The 22,415-nt window shown below is 42.3% G+C and overlaps 1 protein-coding gene across 7 annotated transcripts in view; it reads right to left on the minus strand.

Moving 5' to 3' along the window:
* Positions 1–22,415, minus strand: part of casz1 (castor zinc finger 1) — a 239,029-nt gene that overhangs the window by 34,455 nt on the left and 182,159 nt on the right. For 5 of the 7 annotated variants that reach the window (XM_088938209.1, XM_088938207.1, XM_088938206.1 and 2 more), the window contains 4 exons: positions 14,493–15,068; positions 4,036–4,924; positions 2,508–2,618; positions 2,085–2,150 (listed from right to left, as the gene is read on the minus strand). In XM_088938209.1, the coding sequence (XP_088794335.1) occupies positions 2,085–2,150; positions 2,508–2,618; positions 4,036–4,924; positions 14,493–15,024 (1,598 nt within the window). In that variant the 5' untranslated portion in view covers positions 15,025–15,068. The remainder of the gene's footprint in view (positions 1–2,084; positions 2,151–2,507; positions 2,619–4,035; positions 4,925–14,492; positions 15,069–22,415) is intronic. The other 2 variants (XM_088938208.1, XM_088938213.1) reach the window with 1 other exon arrangement.

The following is a 22,415-nucleotide window of genomic DNA, read 5'->3' on the forward strand; positions in this document are numbered from 1 at the left end:
TGATTTCATTTTTGTTTGCATATCCCAGCTTTCATTGTCGATTTTCCTCCTGCGAATCCTCAGAAGTTAAAGAGGCGCGTTTACCAAGTGTTTACGGCCTCATTATAACCCTACCGATGATGACTGTTAAAAACCTCCAATTATAGCTAAAAACACACAAATAAACATTTGCACTGCTGCTGCCAAAAGCACCATCTGCTAAAGCACTAAAAAAATCCCACTGAAAAAAATAGCTAAGTAAGAGATTTTTTTTCAGTGCAGGGCTGGATTATCCCAGGGCTGCTTTTAGTGATCACTTTGCCGAGTTCATTAAGCTAATTGAACAGCAAATCCACAGCATTTTAAAGGGGGGGGGGGGGGTATGGGGTGGTGCGGGGACTGTGCTAGATATTGTATTAAACAGTTATGCCAGCTTTTCCTACAAGATCAAAAAAATTCAAGAAGCACCCCTACCCCCCCACACACACAACACATGCACATGTGCACTAAAACAAGAGGGACAGCCTGCACACTTCTCCTTCTATTTCTTTGCTTCACTGTATCATTGGCCTCTAGACAACCTGAATGCACTGCATTGTGGGGCTAATTGTCCAAAGCTATTCACTCACAGATTAAATATTAATATGGCAACGATACAGAGATTGCAATGCATCTCATATTACAATAGCCACATGGTTTAAAGTCCAGAGAATTGGTGGGTGCACAAAACCATTTAAGAGGGGAAAACAGCAACTAAATAGCACCAGGGCGCACATTGAAACCATAAATTGTCCGACACCAGGAGATAAAGCACTGTCACCTAGCGTACAAGGAATCTTTTTTTTTTGGAGCGTGGGCTCATTAGTCTGAAGTCTGAAAAGTGAGGGGTGAATTTCCAGAGGCAAGACCCCCAGATGCTTGAGGCAGTTTTTGCCCTTTTCTGTGTTCCTTCCCCCCCTCAGCCCAGCATCCCCCTCCACCACCACCCAATACGGAAATTGAAACTGTATCTCAGCTTATCTCCTGCCACCCTGCACATCAACTGCAGAGATGTTTAGACAAATTTTATGCATTATGCAGTGCAAATATCAAAACAGTTCTTGGCAGTGCCAGTAGAAGCCTCATTAAAAATTCCTTAATTAAATCTTCTTGCAAAATGTAATCAGTCCAAGGAGGATTTTTTTGTGCGAGCTTGTGTGTGTGTGCGTGTGCACTTGGAAGTGTATGTGTCTATCATTTTACAGGCTTTGATTTGTGGCCTTCATGTCTCAGCATGGAAATCTAAGCATTAATAGACTAGGCATTTTTTCCTTTTGAAACTGTACTTAGAAAAGAACTACAATTAAACAAAACACAAAAAACTCACCTTAATGCACTTTCAAATGAATAGAGACTATAGTACTGAAGGCTGGGGATAAGTCCTGCATAAGACATTATCGCTCACTTGGCTGTGCAATTTGAATATTTTGAACCAGAGCTCCTTGCAGAGTAGTCAGTTCAGATCTTGTGCTCCCTGCAGCTGTTGCAATGGTTTAACCCTTGACCTTTTATCACCTGTCCTGTACTCACAACAATTTGTCATTTAATGTTCCCATCACACCATCTGGAAAGAGCCAATGAAGCAAAGAGGACTTTTAAAGTTTTCAGAGGCGTGTGCTCTTAAGGTTTGCTTACTGGCTAATTTAAGGTAATTAATGTTTTTAGTTTTTAGTTTATGCAGGCAATCTGATAAAAGATGACAGCACATCTAAAGAGAGCTTCGTGGCAAGAATTTAAAAAATCTATAGAAAAGCTATTTTTTATTTTATCTGAACATCAGGGTGCAATGCTCTATTTTTACAATGAACACGTAAAAGGAGTTTAAGCTTGTGGCCACCTGGGCCTTTCACAGTTTTCAGAATTCAGATCATCTTCCTCTGCTCAGCTTTCAAATTCATCTTCTTGAGTCCATAAAACTGTTGATTACTCAGAATTTATTGACCATGCACAAAACGTCTTTCTCCGATTTACGTCCAACTTTATCACTGCATAAAATATGTCTTCAATTAAAAAGAGGTTATTTTAAACTTTCCAGAACCCCTTTGTAAACCAGAAAATTTGCATACCTGGCAATATATTTCTGGTACAGGTTGACATCTTCAGTGACTGTTTTCTCGGGCGGCAGTCCATTCCTAATGCAGCGCACAAAAGAGAGAGGATTAATGCGAAACGGCCCTGTCGTTAATATAAACAAACTGACACGATATTTACTTACAAGCAATTTCAAACTTCGGGCTATCAATATACATTTCTGAGGTGTAACAACGTTTTCATAGACAAATGAATCAAGGAGGCATAAGCACACTTTGATGTATGGCTCCCCAACAATAAAGGGGAAAAACACAGCACAAATCATTAGTGCTCTTTTGGAGAGTGCACTTATGCAAAATTAAGTATGCAAGAGGTCAAAAGCCCTCAGAAGGAGATCGTGGCTCACATATGTCTGTGGCTGCAGGTGAGCAGCCCTACCACTCCACACCTCTACTCACAGAATGAAAGGGGGATCATGGGAAATGGATGTTTGCTCTGCTGCTGTTCTTGACTGGAAAGGGATTTTTGCTGGGCAGTCCACTGATACTGTCTGTGAAGGGCTGCAAAACCTGTAATGGTACAGGGGTACATAAGACCAAATTTGCCTAGAAAATCAGGATCCCCTTTTCAAGGCAAGGAGAGTATCCAAGATCCTCAGGGTGGATCTTGAATTCAAGCACACACAGACAGTGCAGGACAGGCCGGATTCTGTGACAGCCCTTGGGCAGTTAGCACGACCGCTGCAGTGAAGCCGCCGCCGCCGGCTCTGCGGGCTCTACCTGGCGGATAATTGACCGCAGCATCAGTTAAATATATCCTGAGCTGAAATGTGATGGCCCCTCACGAAAGACAAGGTCAATTATTGAGCGCATAAAGCACGACGGCCAAGCAGACTGAACGTACTCGGGCTGCTTCCAAACTCCCGTTCTGCTTTCACACGGCTCGACCGGGCAATTTCAGACCGTCGCCGCTCTCCAGGAATTTAGTTATGGTTCTGAAGTAATTAAGCTGACGATTGTTACAGCTCTGCTGACACTGAGGGCTGTGCAGGACACACGCTGCAGTATTATTTCGCGTATTTATATTGCGTGCACACCCAGGGGCCTCAGCCATTTATTACACAGCGATAGGGCCTGACAGCTCTTTAACACAATGCCCACCACTGTGAACGGATTTAGCTTCTCTGAACTACGGTAAAAGCAATAATTATAAATATGTACTGTACCCCTGTGAAACAGCAACTGGTACAAATAAATAAATGAAAATATTTCTGCTTAACAGTGTAATAGTATTACAGTTTACATCGGAAGAAAACGTACAGTGAGTGAGCAGGAGATGTGTTGAATATGAGGACATTTAAGTGAGTGCATGTCGGAGTCTTTAACTGCGTTAAAGAACTATTATATCCGATAAATGCGCAATATTGTGGCAAACCACATTGTCAACAGGTCACTAGAAAACAAATGCCAAGCCTTTTCACAGTTTATGCAGTGATCAAGTTAAATCTAATTACTTCATAGACATGTAAGTAATTTGCACGTTATCTCACCTCAGCATCAAAATGTTTTTGCGACTCTACTTTTCAAAATGCAGATGACAACAGAAGGCCAAAATAGATCTCTTTTTTGGTTTTGGTTTTGTTCATCTTTCTCATAATTCTGTCTTAATCTGCTTCGTCTTTTGGGCAGTCACAAGCGTTATGAGGAAAACACTTAGGAAATTTTCTTTTTGAACAATTTCTCAGCAGGATTAAAAAAAAAACACCGCCAAACCGAGCTCTGTCACTCATGCAGTAGTTATGACTCACTTCAAAAGCACTTTTAAGGAATTGAGTAATGGAAACTATAAAATTAAGTACAACATGCTTATTTATACATAAACAGAAAGAAATAATACATCCAATCTGAAAATGTTAGCCACTCCTATCAGCAGCCACAGACTCTAGTTTTCCATACCACCCCGCTCAGCCCAGGACGGCTCTCTTACTTGACTGTGGACACAGTTCCAGTTGTGATGGAGTCGGTTTTGGAGAAGCTGGATTTCATGTAGTCCGAGGCGCTGAAGCCGAGATGGGCGGCCTGCTCACCGGGGACCCCTGTGGCCCCAGCAGCAGCAGCAGCAGCAGCAGTGGAGGCAGGGGGGGCCCCGGGCGTCCCGGGGGTCCCTGGCGCAGCTGGGAGTGTGGTGGGGAGGAGAGCAGGCTCCGTCTTCACCGGCATGAGCTTCTGGATGTTGCGGATGTCGTACTTGGAGGGCCTCCCCACTTTGCCGGTCTTGAAGGCGATGGCGCCCCCCATGTCTGGGCTGCCCTCCCCGGGCTTGAACAAGTGCAGGAACTTGACGTTCTCCAGGTCGTACTTGGAAGGCCGCTTGTAGCTGTTGCCGTTCTGCTGCCTCAGGCTCTCCCCTGTTTTCAGCTTCTGGATGAAGAAGTCGTATTTGGAGGCCCGGGAAGCCAGGGTCTGGATCTGGGAGGAGCTGGCTGGGGCCACAGCCAATGCCCCTTGCTTTGGGTCCGCCGACCCCGGGAAGATCTGTCCGTCCGGGCTCTGGAGCCGGCCTGTGGCCTGCAGCAGGGCCCCCTTCTCCTGGGCCAGCTTGGAATTCAAGTCCTCAGGCTTTGGGGCCTGCACAGGCCAGGGCAGGTTCTCCCCGGCCTTCAGCTTGCGGATGTATTCCTCGTACTTGGAGAACCGCGCCCGTCGGGTCACCTCCTCGCTGGAGAGGGAGGAGGAGTCTGAGGTAGCAGCTTTCGGCTTGTCGAAGCTTATCTTCTTGGCCAGTTCATCCCTCACCTGCTGGTCGTCGTAACCAAACATGCCAAGGAACTCGTTCATGGTGTTGGCTGCATAGTCACGGAGTGCAGTGGCTTCCCCTGCAAGACACACAGGAGACAGAAGACATGTTTAAGGATGAGAAGGGCAACAGGAATGGACGCCATCTCCGTTCTTCCAGCCATGGAAGAAAAAGGCTGTGAGGGGGGCAAAACTTCTAAAAATGCAACTGTATAACAACAGCGGCTTGTTGTTTAACTATACAATACTTGTGCCACGACCGTCCTCATTCTTAAAATCTGACCAGATGGATTAATAAAACATTTTTTGCCTGCTCATCGTCTGTGTCTCTGAGCTCCGCTTCTGTATACCAGCCCTTGTGTTCAAAGATGTGCAATTAGAGAAACCTGTCAAGTGAAATGGCGGAGAATGTAGTTTTGAAGCAGCGTACATATTCCTCTGTTGTTCATTTGCACATCACTTACATTTAACTCCTTTTTTTTAGAAACTAAAGAGGTAAATAGGTAATTACTGCTCAAGGAAAAGAGCAGAGGTCATCAATGTCACCAGAATCAATTTCACTAAATGTTCCTGTCGATGGCTTCTCAGTACATTAAACAAAGTTTTCATAGACGCACTGCCCTTGGAACTCACATAGCTGGAGATCTTATCAATATTGAACCTATGCCGGCATTCAGCAATCAAATACACAAATCCTTTTTTTTGGGGGGGGGGGTAGTTTCCTTGTTATTCTGAAGAAAAATATGAATTGTGACTAAAACTACGATGCGATCAAAACCCACAGCTGCTGTTGTCGTCTCCCATTCGCCCGCTATTTTATTTTTAGTCAAGATACTTTTAGCCTCAGGGGGCAGAATGAAAAGGGATTTCCAAAATGAAATATTTGACATATTCAGCTGTGTTGCTCTGGCAGTACTCATTTCTGTCCCGTCTTATTTGGTAATGACGGTTTATAACCGGATCAGTTTATAAACGGTAGGTGCTTGCCCCTGGTCTTCTGGGAAAAAAAATATATTTACTTAAGGGAGTTCTTAAGTGCCTGTTTTCCTTCATACATTTTGCACAGTGTAAGGTCTTGAGCCATGTAATGTGATTCTGAAGTCATTCGTTTTGCTCTTTGGAAAACAACAGCAGGCCCTGTGCTGGAATCTGCCAATGACAACCTCACCAGTACAACCTGGGCTATTTTCTTTTTCTCAGTGCACACCCTTACAAAGTCTCCCTTTTTCGTTATTTTTATCAAGCCCAAAGGGCAGCACCTGCTCATTCCTGCTCTAAAATTCAGCTTCTTATTTTAAGAGTCCATTAAACTCACCACCCTCCCCAAGGACATATGGAAATGGAGTAAATGTATAGTTTAATTGCGTTATGTAGAGATTAATTCTGGCCCATTAACTTTCACCCGGGTCAGGGGAAAAAGAAATAAAGGTTTTGTTTGAAAGCATTAGGAGAGATCGCCGCGGCTGGCTCAGCTCTTCACAGTCACACACAGGAGTTGTGCACGCACTGTATCAGAAAGCGAAAAAAGAAAGAATGGCCATAAAAGCCTATTTTTACTCTCATTCAGGCGAATTCTGAAAATCTTGGCTTTTTGTCAGTTTCTGCCTTTAGTAAGACCCTGGAGCAGGCGGTGCGAATAAGCTCGACCCAGCTAACTGCTGCAGTGAAGCAGCAATAAAAAGCTATAGAGACTTTTGGCTTCCATCCACTGTGTTGGTCTGGTCTCAGCAACAGCCCAGACCATTCCTTCACTTATTTGAAGGCTTTTTTCCATCATATGGTGTGCACCCTAGACGGAGAGATGTAACGCTAGCTGCAGAGAAGGTAATTAATACTCAAAATTTCATCTTTGGTCTCGGATTTCTGTGTTATTGCTAAATCTGTCTCTCCCGGCTTTTCATTTCTCCTCCTGGCCTGTAAAATAATCCCCGAATTTCCATCATGGCATCATGCTTGCTTCTCCGGGTGGCACATCAATATGAAATGAGATCCGTCAGATCGAAAAGGCATGAAAAATTGAAAAGAAATGTATCAGGTATTTGAGAGGAAATAGTTTTTTCATCCTTTTTTTCCAGGATGTTTTGTTAGACCACTTGCTGTTTCATACTGGGTCCTCCACAGAGGCCTAAATAAATGCCTGCAGAAATTATCACTGTCCAATGTTGATTTGAACATGCATAAGACTACTGTTTTACATCATCAGCCCATTTGGTTTTCCTAAATACAAAAGTATAAAGACAGTATTCTAGAAAAGGTACTTTTTTCTGTACTGCTCCTCAGATTATTAAATTACAGTACAGGAAGGAAGGGAGAGGAGCAATTTACAACAAGTATATAATTGATACTGTTTCACAGATGTTTTTAGTCATGTTCTTTTTTTTTTCAAAGTAGGATTGCAGTTCATTGTTTAAAAGCCGTGTAAAGCCCACAATTCTGTGCATACTGGCCTTTTAACTGGCATCTGTTATTTCTTGAAACTATCATTTGTTTTGTTATAGCCATCCGATCTGGTGTTGATATTACACGTTTTGCCGAACTAACAGGGCATGTACTGTGTAATGTCCTTACGGATTTCAATGCAAAGCTTCTCCTAGGTGTTTGTTTTCTCTTTAAATGTGTTTACTAGAAACGGCAGCTTGTCTCCATTGTGGCCCTATTGTGAAGAGTAGATCCCAGCACACTCTGTGACTGAATGGGGCAGAAGGAGAAAAGGCAGAGGATAGGACAGACAGATGGGGTCTCACATGATGCCCCCCCCTTCGTTCAGTGTCACTAATACCCGCCTCTGAACTTGCAGCTGAATTTGTTTACATCGTTTTCACCTACGCACATGATAACAGCCAAAAAATGCAACCCCCAAAAAACCCAATAAAAAACACTACCATAATTTTTATGGTTATGACACACTCGTCTAGTCTTTAATCAGCGAATATTTCAAAGCAGAAGTGAGAAGGGCAAACAGACCCGGCTCCCTTCATGCTCATCTCCTGAGGAAACAAAAGGTTTCTTCACATTTTTTTAAAAAGTATTTTCAGTGATTTTTTTTACGTAACGATGCACTCAACAACTTTGGACCCACGTTTAGATTTCAGACAAAGGGACTGCAAGGGTCCTGTGATAATTAGCTTTTATTTTAAAAAAAGCATTAATATGGATCTGATTATGTTATCAGTTGTTTGTGGCAGCCACATCCTGCATGTGAAACCCCTTGTTCTTTGTTAATTTAAATGCCTTAATCACTGAGAAATGGCCGATAAGACCACATCGCAAAGATACTGTCCCCTCCTTTTGACAACAGTCCTCTCCTACAAGGCCAAACACTTTTTTCTAGTAATGTCAACAGACAGCATGCATGGTGAGGGTTAAAGAGAACAAAAATGACAGGGTTTAGTTCATGTCCAGAGGGCGTAGTCTCTGCATACCTGTAACAGCCGAGATATTTCTGCAGGTAGCAGGTGAGGAAACATCTACATGAGCCACCTCTTCTATGACTCAGAACTGCCACAGCTAAGAGTGGGGGAACGTTTCACGAGAAAGCTGAGGTGCAGCTCCAACGTCAGCGTTTACTTCCCTGTGGAACTTGGGAGTGTGATGCTAGTGCAAGGCCTCAGGTAGCGACTTTCACCTTTTCCAGAATTCCAGAGTTCAGAGTAGCTCTACAGGGTAACTCGAGAAACCAGTTATAAATTTATGGCTGACAAAATATTTTGAAAACCTTTGGAGAAAAAAATAAATAAAACAAAACAAGTGTGTCAGCTGATCTCAGGTTTCCTCAGGGTATTTGTCCTGTAAAGTGCTGATAAACTGACAGGGTTTCAGTAGCACTGTTGTGTTGGTGTGCCAAATCATGGCTCTTAGAAGCCAGAATTGAGGCCTTTCTATAATAATAAAAATAATAATTGCTTACACTTATATAGCGCTTTTCTGGACACTCCACTCAAAGCGCTTTACAGGTAATGGGGATCCCCTCCACCCCCAGTGTGCAGCCCCACCTGGATGATGCACCAGTCTGCTCTCCACACACAAGCTCTCAGTGGGGAGGAGAGCAGAGTGATGAAGCCAGTTCAGAGATGGGGATTACTGGGAGGCCATGACTGGTAAAGGCCATTGGGAAATTTGGCCAGAACACCGGGGTAAGCCTATATTAGCCTATATACTGTATATATGTATTTTAAATTTGAATCTGATACCACCCTTTTCTCATGTCAGTGCACAGGGGAAATCCTGTTTTCTTTTTAACATTTTCAGAAAAACAAATCACTAAATCCCCCATCATGCTTGTTAAAACTCCCTTCCCATTCTTCTTAAAGCTCAGACTAAGGGAACAGAGAGAGAGTGACAATCTCTGTGACATGACATGAACAGATTGATCATCACCAATGTTTAAGGTTGATGGCACTCAGTCAGTGAAACAGGTATGGGATTTTTCAGCTACAAAAGGAAACTCAATCACCGATTTATTAAGCGGAAATAAATATTGTCCGTTGAACAACACTAATTTGACAGTTACATCCTTTCTAAGTTTAGTGAATACTAATTCATTCTCTAAATCTATGGAGCTGTAGAAGCAAGTACTCACAAGTACTCACATCTTTCATCCTAAAAGATCTAATGTGCTAGAAGCTTTAACTACCTCTTGTACAAAAGAGTAGGTTAACAGGCTTGGAAAATGTACTTTCAATTCAGTAGTTTAAAAAGCTGCACTTAGTGAACGATAGTGTAGGGTGATACATACATACTTCAGAAAAATTTAGGAAAACCCTAATAAAGGTGGAGAAGGGGTGCAATTCGAATAGCGATCAGTGTTGGGGTAACATGGCTGTCTAAGGAGAACAACAACAACCTGTTCAGGGTGCCTTTGCAACCCCTTCTTTAACGAAGAATGAGCCAGGGAGCTGCCGCTGGGGTGAAGATGGGGTGGAGGGAGGAACACAAAGGGGAAACACACCAGCAAGTGAGCAAGAAGGGAGATATGTATATGTACGTACTGTAAATGTCTAGGAGAAGGTGGGTGAGATTAGGGTTTGACCTCCTACCCATTTTTTTTTTTGTTTTAACTCAGTTAAGGAAAAAAAACAACAACAAATCTATTTCTTATTCCTATGGATACTCATCAGTGACAGCAGCCTGAAGAACAGGCAAAGGAGCTGAATCACTGGCTGTTGCAATTTTGAAAGTACAAATTCAAATTACAGATGTGGAAACAAATTGAAGATAAACTCTCACGGTCACCCTCATTCCAATTATTGCAACACATGTTTTACAAACAACAACCTGAATCTTGCTTTGGGATTCCTCACACTGAATGAGGAGAGCTGACAATGGTGGCGCTGATGTGGGTGGCATGTTGACCATACAGGGGGCTGTGCAAACCCTTCAGGAAATGCTTTGCTGTTCTCTGTTTGGAAGAGAAACCTGCCATATAATACCAAGGACTCAGCACATGGTAATATATAGCAAGGGGGGGTATAGATGTATCTGTGCCCGCCCTTTTATTTAGGAAAATACAGTACTTCACTTTCCTCTCCTAATGAGATAAGGTATAAAGAACGTGCCACCTGTCTGCTCACGTTCCCAATTATCAGTCATTACTTGTTTTTCTCATTACCCCCTCAGGCAAATATTGCTTTCCTGCAGCCCATTCACACATATATATTCATATAGAAATATTAAATATTAAAAATTAAAACAAGTTAAAGTTGTGCTTAGAATCATGCACTACTGACAAACCTACTGTTTATTAAAAGTGATTAACTGGTATGGTATAGTTTGCAGGGGAGAATCCTGACACTGGGTCAGGTAAAGGGGATCTTTACTTGAGGCCTCATAAGACCAGAGTATGACCCCTTCTTTGGTTCACATGGTGTTTTGGAGTGTGAAAGAGTTCCGCGCTGCCCTTGAAATCACGTCAACAGAGGGACAGCGCATCGCGTGTGGTGAGCAGACATGGTGTCATCCAGGTCAGGGCTGTGGAGGCGATTTTCAAACTCTCTGCCAGTGTCTGCAGAGCCAAAGCCTGGAGAATGAATGGGCTCAACGAATGCAGAGTAACACAGTAAGGTAGAAAATGTTTGAACAGTCTTTTCCCTGAGGTTCTGTTTTTCCGCCTCCTTGTAAGTCCTCGTCATGATGTTATGTGGATGTCTTTCTGGAACCTGGGATCCAGTGAACTGTATGATTTGGGAAGCTGGGCTCTGTCACTCTCTCTCCCTCTATCTCTCGCTCTGTGGCTGGGGAATATAAAGAGAAGTGCCCCTAATCTCTGCACTTCATGTTGGCAAATTCCACCACGCGACATACACAGGCCTTGACTATGTTTGAAGCAATTAGGGCACATTTTTTTTCAACAATGCGATAACAAAAGAGCACTATATCTCCCTTTTTACTGACCAAACATGGACATAAACTGAGGCACAAGTAACACCTATCAGACTGGAGTTCAAAAAGGAATAGGACAGGGAACTGCCACTGATGCACAAACAGGATTATTCAAAGGGGAACTTTCGAGGCAAAAGAAAAAAAAATTGTGTTCAGGCACAGGCTTCTGAAAAAAACAAATTTTAAAAGCTAATCTAACTGCAGGAAAGCACAGCGTTGGTGCCGCTTATCTTAAATAAGTTAATTCACAACAATATTTTAACGCCCACTTCTTATGACGAGTGAGGTCATATACGTGTAGGTCAAACTCACAACATTTATTGCACTCGATAAATCAGTTTCAGAAAGGGGTGCCAGCTCTAGTGTTCATGATGTGTTTTCAGAAAATGTACAGTACAATCGCTAGTATTGTCTGCTGAGCAGTTTAACAGTCTTGGCTGTTCTTTTTTCTGAGATAAATTCATTTATTATTCATTTATCGTTTTCTGTATCAACCTAGCATAACCAAAATTTTCAGTCCTTTTTTAAAAAATCAGAATATCACTTGCTTTTATACATGCCTTAACATGATACATGTCTTAGAAAACAAATTCAGGGCATTGTCATTTCAATGACAATATAAAAAAAAATGATAGTGGTGTAGATAACTTGTACAATTTGGAATTTAAATCTTGGTCTGCAAGCAAGTGGCAAAATGGATCCTTTTGATAGGTTTGTTGTGTAGCTGCCATGGTGCAGTACGTTTAACAGCACACAACGTGCAACACAAAAAAAACCTGAAGAAATATTCTGGAGTTCTGCAGATATTAAATCCTTGCTGTGTTTCTACGCGAGGAGTTAAATGTTTTGAAGGTCACAGTTTCTCTCATTGATCTTGCAATGTTTGTTAATTACATTGTCACTGATGTTGTGAGAGATAATTAAGCCACTATGTTTATATGCATAATTATGTGCGTGCTGTATCAGGCTTTGAAAGACGGCAGAGAAAAATCAGACTCTTTTAATTGTGAGCTCTACAGAAACATGGCAATAGAGATGCCCTACTTACAGACAGAGCAGAGAAAACTCAGAAGACAGGTTCTCGACAATGAAGCACCTCTCTTTGTACAGAGAGGGCTCAAACACAGAATACATTTTCAGTGCAAAGGTATGTTCCACAACACAAACACATATTTACAGAAACTCCATTTATAACCATGAAATAAATACTAAATGACTAATTAAAACCACAAAGCTCTTGCATTTGCCGGAAAAAAAAGCTATGTTTTCTGAGAACTCATGGTCCCACTTCCATAAGAGAGGCCACAGCTACTGCAACTTGTCTGGTGTGAAAAAAAAACATTTCAAAGCATACACAGAGGGGAAAACAAACAACAAAAAATGATCTGCAGGCAAAAAAGTCTATATCGTGTGAAAGAAGATTCCAGCTAAACCTTTAAATTTGTTGCATCCCAGTATTGAGCTGCAGTTCGAGGTGATTTCTTTTTTGAAGCCTGCTGTCTTAGATCAAATTTTTCAGTCAGGGGTCATGATTATAAACCTGTTGTCAAATACTGGATATCCCGTGTTTTGCCTGCATTCGAAAACCCCACCATCACCGGGCTCATCTAAAAGGGAACCTCACTCACACAACAGACCCATGCTTTTCCTTGCATCTTCTTCCCTGAGTCTTCTATTACCTGGTAACTCACATCTTCGTCCTCTGAATATTAAAATTCAATTTGAAAAGCTGATGAGAGCTGACCTATTAAGGTGCCAAAGGTAATAGTTCTGACAGCTGCATTAGAGACTGACTAAATACTACACATTTCAAGTCACAGATGCTTTACACGTGCAGCACTCAAGATGACTGATTTTCAGCTACCCTCTAGCTTGTTCTTGACCAAACCGTTCATGCTCTTTTGTAACACCCATGAATCCAATCACTCTATAAACATCCCGGACGTTTGTCTCCACTGCACCTGCAACAGCTTGACCCCACTTGGTTGATCCAGCGGGAGAAAGGTTAGCGCTGGTAACTGGGGAACTTTCTACAAAAAGATACCTTTGTTCAACTTTGACCCAGACTGCATGAATAACCAGCAATCCGAGATATTCATCAGGACTCAGATCTCCCATCCACAAATCGAACCCAGACTGACACAGTTTAAATCCACATCAGGCCTGTGCCAATGGAAACCCATCAACACTCATTTTGACGATGCAAGAGGTTTAAATCTAATCCCCAGGAATATCTCGAAACAAAGGATCGATGATGTAAGTTTACCTGTTTTTTGCTGCTGTTAAACATTGAGCTGTAAAGGGCTGATGTTACGTCTGTTCTCTCAGACATGTTTATGCCAACAACTCTGTTTCAATTGCTCTGCAATTAAGCCTATGTACATACATATCTCTAAAACAACTGAAAATGTACAATTAGAGGATTATCTGCCAGTTTCTCTCTAAGCACACAGATTTCTCAGGCATCAAATGGATTGAATGACTTTGCATTTGCTAATAGATTGCAGGGTGTGTTTCAGTGCTGTGGGTCAGATTTGCACAACCTGCTGCCTCAGACCGCACTTTTTTAATGGGAAGGTGTGACTGTATTCATTTTTATTAGACTTGCTTAGATGTTTCAAAATTGCAGCAGAAAAGAGATTAATGCAAAAGTGCAAGGAACATGTTTTGTAAGGAAAACCGCTAAAAAAGAAGAAATTGCCTTAATTTCACAATCAAGCAGGCTTTGCATCACTGAAGAGCAGCGATGAACATGGAATGCAATTAAAATGCTGCTGCATCCATTTAAACCTGATATGTGCTGCTGGGCTTGATGTGCATGAGGAAATCACTCACTATCAGCAGTTATGCATTTAAGTTTATCATACAAGCAGTTTCCTACCATTTAGATTTTCAGGTGTTATTTCACAGTGACATTTCAATCACTCTGCATCTTCTGTGCTTTTTGCGTTTTGGTAGTTTTTGAATGTGGAGAATTAATATCCCCATTCCTACAGTTGACTCTACTGTTCATGAAACCTGTATTTTACCAGGGAACTGACATATTTCGGGCTTGAGGACTCCACTGATCGACCCAAGACAACAGAGGGGAAAACAGTGATGACACTGCAGCTTTTAGTTTTGGCGTCTGAAACGATTAAAAACAAACTTGCAGCAGGACATCTGGCGGCCTGGACAGGGGGATGCCAAGACAAAGCGGGCAGGTCCTCCACCGCCCACACAGGCCCAGTGGATGAGAAGGTGAGACGGGAGAGGTTCAGGAGCACGTACCCGGCGTGGAGAAGGGGGCCTGCCTGATGGCGGCCTCACCGGAAGAGCCGTATCGTTCCTCCTTCCGTGCGGCGTCCTCCGGGTCCCTGTCGTCGTGGTAACTGCCATCCCGCGCTGCCGGCAGGGCGTCGGGCTCCTCCGCGTTGTCCTCCTCCTCGCTGCAGCCCTTGGGTTGGACCATGTACACCCCCTCGGGGGGGCCGTCCTCAGCAGCGTCGGGCTTGCGTGCCGCCGCCGCCACCGCCTCCCCGGGGTCCAGGGGAGGCTCGTCCGAATAATCCCCGTTCACCCACTTCTCGATGGCCTCTCGCCTCCTCTGGTCATCCTCAAAGCTCTGGCCTGCGCTCGAGCCTTCTGGGAAGTCCGCGTCGGCCCTCTCGGGCTCCTCGCGGTGCGAGCTCTCCCTCTCGCTGTTGTCCTGTAGGTTCAGCTCCCCCTCAGCCTGCTGGGAGCTGCAGTCATACACCACCTGCCGGCTCAGTTTGGCACAAATAGCGTTCAGTTTTAGGCCACCTTTCCTTTTGGCGGCCATCTTGGATTTTCCTGAGGTCTTTTCAGTGCATAAAGTTCTTTCAGCTTTTGAGGGAGACAGCCATGTGGGAGAAAAAACAGACAAACAATAATTAAGACTGTATTCAATTTTAAAAAAAGAACACAAAACAGTCTGGTTGTAAATGCTTGAATATAAAACAGAAGCACACACCAGCGGTACAGATGTTTGCGGGACCCTGGAATTGGAAGTCATGTTGTCTGGACAGTGTTCCTTTATATGCAGAGGATTAGAATATAGCAAATATAAATATAAAATATAGCAAAATAAATGCACTGATAATGATATCAGCACAATTATATGCTCCATATTTGCAGTTGCAGAACTATATACCTAAAAATAAGTTATTTCCTGTGTATTTACAGTTGCAGTATGATATATTTAAAATTAGTTATTTCAATTTCACATCTCATGCTTGGATAAATGAGTGCCCAATTTCTTTACAATAGGTTAACTATTTTTAAAGAAGGCAGACTTAGCCAAATGATAGTTGTCACCCTAAATACATTTGTGAATATCCTTGATTTTTTTAATACAAGATACTCATTTATTATTTTGGAACTGTATGTCCTTGCACATATATTCACATGTCACTAGGAAATAAAAAAATAATGATACTATTCCTTAGATTGTCTTCCCAATACCCTCAGTGAATGCTTATACACCCGGATCAACAAACAAAAACAAAAGGTTTTAGTGCCAGTAAACACTGAATGGAGTTATCTCTTGCGACACATTCGCAGAAAAATCAAGAACATAATAACTGTTTTTTTTTCAATCTTGCCATGAAGAGTGTTATTTTTAGAAACCTTAAGATGAAATATGACAGCCCAGTACAGGACAAATGAGGGTTCATCTGTGCAAATCCACCTGTTCCATTAACTCAAGTTAACAGGTTGTCCTTTTCCAGAGTGTCACTGGAAAGTGTTACAATGTCACCACAAAGTGTTACAATCTTATTTCACAATGAAAAAAAGACTTTGTACCAGTTGCACCTCCAGTCACCCGTTATTAGTGAAACCTTACGCTCATTGACAACAATCCAACGGATTCTGTAGTTTTATCACCATCTGTGTCACACTCTACCAGTTTTACACGTTTAGCGTCCCAAGCTGACACCCCTCTAGGATAAGACAGAAATGCTGTAGCTGTTAGTCACTCTTCTACAGCGGCAGCGCAGACCTTCACTGTGTTTCGTTCTAGTCGCTGCAAAACCCCTTCGAGGAGCATCAAACAGAAAACCACATTTCAGATATAAATCAGACCCCCAACAACGCTCCCAGCAGCCATTCCGACAGAATATAATCCTTTACATGACAGTGGAATAAAAACACAGTGAAATTTTATATTCTCTTTACCGAGAGAGGCTGAAATCGTGCCAATGAGGTGGCTGCTCAGCTTTAACTCTGACAGCTTGAAATGGAACTTCTGTCGCTTGTCAGACTCCATCCAGTCCCCCTTCAGTTTCCAGCTCCACTGCTGGTGACACCACTTCAGCATTCTACCTTTTCTGCGCTCTAGATGGGCTGACAGTGCCCAAACTGTATCATGCAGCTACTGCCTTCCTGCCTTTTCAACTTCAGCAAACAAATTCACGCAGCTCTCCCTCTCTCTCTCAACCCCAAAGACAGCTTTCACTTTCAGCTTCTCTCCTTCTCGCTACCTGCAGATCGCAGGGATCTGGTAAAAAGGTTAAATAAAACCATTTGCCTTTTATTTCAGCTGAGAGATGCATTTGTATTTATGGTCGAGCGTGTACAGTGCACAGCAAGAACCACACGTGCACACACAGCCACACACGCAAGCTCACGAGTTATTAATCTATAAATATTTAGAAAAAGGATGAAGATGTCAAAGCTTCTTGAGTTTACAGACCCTCTTTCTTTTTTAACCAAAGGTGGTCTTAATATTTTATCTCATGGCTGATCTCATATTATGTCTACAGTAAGAGTGTCTGTTCTCAGTTTTTATTTTCATTATTCAACAGCCTGCCTGTCATGAACAGAAGCTGAGTCATCCCACCCCCTTAGAAAGAGAGAAACAGATCCAGGACACAGAGCTGCAGACCCCTTTCAGAAAACAGAACACACTGCTCGGTGCTAGTCTTGGGTTCAAACCACACAGAGACTTTCAGGCCTGCTGATTCAGTGCAGCCCTGGAGGTAACTAACTGTCTGATGAGGGTGCGCTCAGAAAATGAGATGGCTATGAGTAACATGCATGGCTTTGCTTCAGCTCAGTTCAGTTTTTTGCTTTCATCACAAAAACACAAACGGGAGTCTCCTTCAACATGTAACATGTAAGGCTGAGACCTTCATCAACATACAGACAGTCCCGGATCCCAGAATTCTGCATTGATTCACTAACATTCCTGAGCTATCATTTGTCTGGAAGAATGATTGTTCTAAATAAACCAAGAAGGAACAAACCCCAGAAACTACCGACACATCTGTGCTGTTCAACAAACAATATTCACTGTGCATAACCTTGCGTCGGATTAGAGAGAAGGCTTCATCCAGATGCCAGCTCTGTATAGCTCCTGTACTGTATTGTAAGTGCTACCCATTCAGAGTTATGACAAATATTGTTTTTATGTTTTAAGGTTCTAGGGAACAGTGTCTATTGTACAGGCAAAGGATGAAGGATGGCCATGTGAATATTGGTTTCTCTTGACAGCTGCATTCCTCTTTCATTCCTTAAAATCCAGTGGGAATGTACCAATCACAGCTCTTTTGATAATCCAATCCAAAGTCAAAGCCATGAGAAAAAGGATACTCACACCTAATCGTGAGATACGGGGATATGAACGGAGCATGAGACCCACAACAGCAGATTAGGAAAAACAGGAGCAGTAACGCTCACCATATTACTCATAATAGCAATAAGCTTATTATTTAAGAGTACTCACTTCCTGTTACCATGCTGGTGTCCTTTACTACAAAATAACTGAACCACACTGCTACTCAGATCATAGCATGTGCTTTCTTCTATCGCAATGTTTCCTACAAAACACACATACCCCACGACCGGGAACTGGACTCTCAAGGATAAGAAATTCACCTTCTCTTCTTTTAAGTGCAGAATACCATCACTATAGATGGTCTTACTTAATAGGAACTGCCTTCTTGGGCAGCTGGTTAGGTTTATTTTTTCTACAGCTATGAAGATATACATATCTTTTTTTCAGCATTTTGCATCTGATCCAGTTATCTTTTCACTAAAAGGTACATCGCTCAGCTGAATGGATTTTCCATGCTGAAATCAAGCCTGCTCCAAGTCCAGATCTTTATCTTGTTGTAAATAACTCACAACACACCAAGTCCTGCAAGTTCAAGAGCTACATATATCATATTAATCCCTTGGAATTTCTTCCTGGGGTTGAAATCTGGCCACTGGGGCTATTTATATGCAGCCACTACTTCAGAACTCCTAAAGCTCCTACTGTAAAACCATCGTGTCTCATAAAGTGATATTTTAAATTTTTGCATTACGTATTAGGTCAAAGTCATTCTGCAAATAATGTGACTGGAGATTCTGTAAAACATGCGTTGTCTTATTTAACAGGAAGCTTAAGGTTGACAATTCTCCTTTTTTCAAGAGTCTGGAAGATTCTTAACAAGTGTCACATTTTTCTGTTAAATCAATCCATAACACATGTCCGGCAGGGTCCAAATTAAATCGAATGATATAAAAAATACACAGATGTGTGTGTGTGTATTTTATTATTTCAGAATACCACCATTACAAAAGAAAAACAATCAACTCTTTGTATGTCACTCTTCACTAATGAAACCCACAGTGCTTGATGGCCATGCATTTCAGAGGAGGATTGTGGAGGTGAGGACACAATGGAAGGTTCTAATTGGAACTTGTGTTCTTGTTCAGTTTATCTAAACAGTACTTGTGCTGCATCCAGTCATCATTGGAAGGAGGGGAACCTGCCCACAATCGGCCCATAATTTATTCGAGCCTTTATGTCAAACCTTCTAAGTGCAAGTTTACAGTCTCTACAGGACCCCAGCACACGATCTCCCAGTTTACTGTATTTACATCCACGGCTTCCTTTCAAGACAATGACTTTACGAGCCGCGTCCAGTCTTAAGACGGCTGTATATAAACAGCGCGCGACTGTACTTTTTTTTTTGTTAGACAATCGCCTACCAGGGTTAAAAGGTCACTGTCTAAAGGACAGCAATTTGGAAAAAAATCAGCTGGAAAAACTATTAGGAAGTGGAAGACATAAATTTTAAAGTATTTTTTCAGAACACCTCTGAAGGAAGATTGAGGTCATTTGGGCGTAACAGTAAAGGTCATCTCTGTGTTTACTGCGCTCCGTATTTCATGCTTTAACTACTGACTTCCTTTGCATTGCAATCTTACTTTCCTTGTAGGAAATGACCCCTAAGATGCTATTTCTTTCCATTACTGCCTATTTATGTGCATTTTCACAAACAAGTGTGAGCACTCAGTTCTGGCTCACCACTGCAAACCTCCTGTTTTTAAACTCCTATTAATTCCAGGTTCGTGAAAAGCTGCTTAAACGTTTTCTCCTTTGGCCAGAGCATCTAACAGGCCATTAAAAAGCTCAAAACGTCATGAAGTGATGGGAAAATTAAGATATAGAAATAGATATATAAAATGCATTCATATACAAATGTAGTTAAGCCTAGCCAGATTTCATTTCCTCGTTTGCAGATTGAAGGCTGAGGAAAACTGAAAGATGTTTACTGCAAGCCTAGGGAGCTAGGAGCCCCGTTACTACAGAGAAAGACTAGATGCAGATGTCTCAGCTACTTTCACATTTCTCTGGTCCGTTCCCCACCTTGTATAGTCAAAGGGAATGGAAGCAAGCAGCATGCTGCTTCTCAACTTGATTGTGAAGCTAAATGATTATTTTGGTTGAAAGCCACTCACTGCTATCAGTTTACGTGGCTTAATATGAACTGCAGCTCGGATTACTGTGTTCGCTTAAGATCTTACAATAGAAATTGCTATGGTTACACCCTAGCGCTTGAATCAGTTGTTTGCGTGCACAATAATAGGCAATGGTGCAAAATCAGTAAGAATACATGTGGAAGGCCAACCTTTGGAATCTCTGGGGTGGGAGTCAAACTCCAATGCAGGATTAAAATAATAAAATAAAATAAAAACAACTTTAATTACTTTCTTTCTTTTACTGGGGCTTTTCTTAAAACATATTAGAGGTTCCAGTTTTTTTTTACTTCAACAAAGCAATTCGATGAAAACAAATATATTCTTACACACACAGATTTGGTGTGTGACGAAATCGACATCGCTGTAAGAAAAATGATAAAATAAATTAGCTTTGTTGTATAGCAGAAATTAACTAAAACACTTGGTTTCCAGAAATGCCATTTTTTGGTAATGTGATAAGATTTTACAGGATGCCCTATGGAGCTGAAATATTCATCACAGGCTTATAAGGCAAAAAACATTGAGAAAAGTGAAGAAACTATTTTTAAAACATTGTGAGGCCCTGCAGTTTTACAGAGCTGTTTGACTGTTGACAGATTATTTTAGGTACAGTATTTCTGTAACCTTAGCTCCCATGTTATTAATAAGGTTTTGCAGAGTTAACATTTTACAATATTACTAATTGGCAATCTTTTAAATATTTAGTTCAAAGGGCAGGGAGGCTGGAGGAACATGGACTTTTAGTTATAAAACTATTAGAAAAAAAGATAACTGCAGCAAAACTCCATCTCATCTGTTGTTATACACAGAAACTTGATTGGGCTCAGCTAATACAGAAATCTAGAACAGAAAGGCTCCAAGTCTGTCAGAGCATTTATCAAACAAGGGAGAAGTATCAAGCTCAAAGTTAAATACAGAGGGTTCGTTTTTAGAGTGTCTTTTCACCAAATCTTAGAAAAGGTCCTGTCCTGTCCTCATCCACACTCTATGTTCAATATCTGCATGAACACACTGCCACCCAGAAGTATCAGGTTTGTGTCAAGAGACTGTAAATAGAGAAACTGCTTTGCTGAAAGCTACATACAGTACCACACTCAAAGCAAACACAGCAACATGTTTTACAGTTTAGTTAGTAAACAACCAAGCAGGCAATTGTTTCTTCCACTGCGGCCAGCATTACTCGAAACCCTACATATCTTGTTATTCTATTTAAATTTCTGTTTGTGTGCCTGAGTGCTATCTATGCCCAATCAAGTGGTCTTTTAAATCCTAATGACACTGTTGGAAGTCCATTACTTCCACAGACGTGAGCTGACTTTAATCATATTAGGAGCAGGGCACGGAGTGGTGAAGTGGTTCGCTAATGAGTGTTTGGATTGGCGTGTCCTGGCTATGACCCCTCCTTCACCACGAGGACGGCGGCTGTTCAGGGGCTTCCCAGCCTCAGCGCTAACAGGTAACAGCCAGAGACCCGATGGCGTTTAGCACAGCATTTCTGCTTCACCGGGTCCGCGACTGCTATCAAGGTCAAGGAAATCTCGAACCCTGACGCTGGGTGGCCCTATGGCTATGGCTCGGGAGGCCCCGAAGAAAGCGTCACCAGATGGTGAAAGAAAAGAAAGTTCTGACGAGTGTGTTCTCAGGGCTTCGTCTCCTGAATCCTGACTAGGCCGTGTCAGCTTAGGTTGGAAACTGCAAGCCGGGCTTGCGACTCGAGCAGGGTACCAGCGGCCCTGGAAACACAGGACGAGGAGAAACTCTGCAGGGCTTCAAGGCATCTTGACTGACACAGGAGCTTAAAAAATAACTTCACTTAATTAATATGAAACACATCTGGGAAAAGTCTGGACAGCTCTTGCGCTTTTTTTTTTTTACTATTTAATGTACCTCCTGTCAAAGTGTTTTTTTTTGGCCTGAAAAAGCCCAGTAAAATATTATAAACTCATAACAGGGTCTAGATTAATTGTCCCTGCCTCTACCCTGGCTCCCCTGCCTGGTGTGTGCCTTCAGCGAACCCTCTGTGCTCCTGTTTCCCGAGGAGCTCCTGTTATTTTATTGGTCTGATGTGCAGCCTGTGGGAGGAAGACTGCTTTCCCCCTTCTCCTTCTGGGGCAGCGTCTCGGCCCAACACAGCAGAGCAGAAAGGGGCTGATGGACAAATACTCCGCTTACCAGGAACCCTGACCCCTGCGTTTGGCCTCTTTTTCATTTTCATTACACAAGAATAACAATAAGCAGGTCTGTGACCCTGTCGTGAGATTTTGCCGTATTTTTTAAACACTCTATGCTGATGCTAAAATTTCCATTTTCTGCATGCATATTTAATTGAGATTTGTCCCAGTGGTGCGGAAATGATTTGTTTTTTGCTCTCTGTTCACTTGACTCCTCTTCGGAGTCGGTAACCCTGATTAAGACGTTCGCGTTAATTTCCCAGCGCAC

The sequence above is a fragment of the Atractosteus spatula genome, chromosome 20 (genome assembly GCF_055471065.1).
Source record: "Atractosteus spatula isolate fAtrSpa1 chromosome 20, fAtrSpa1.hap1, whole genome shotgun sequence".
In the NCBI taxonomy this organism is placed as follows: Eukaryota; Metazoa; Chordata; class Actinopteri; order Semionotiformes; family Lepisosteidae; genus Atractosteus; species Atractosteus spatula.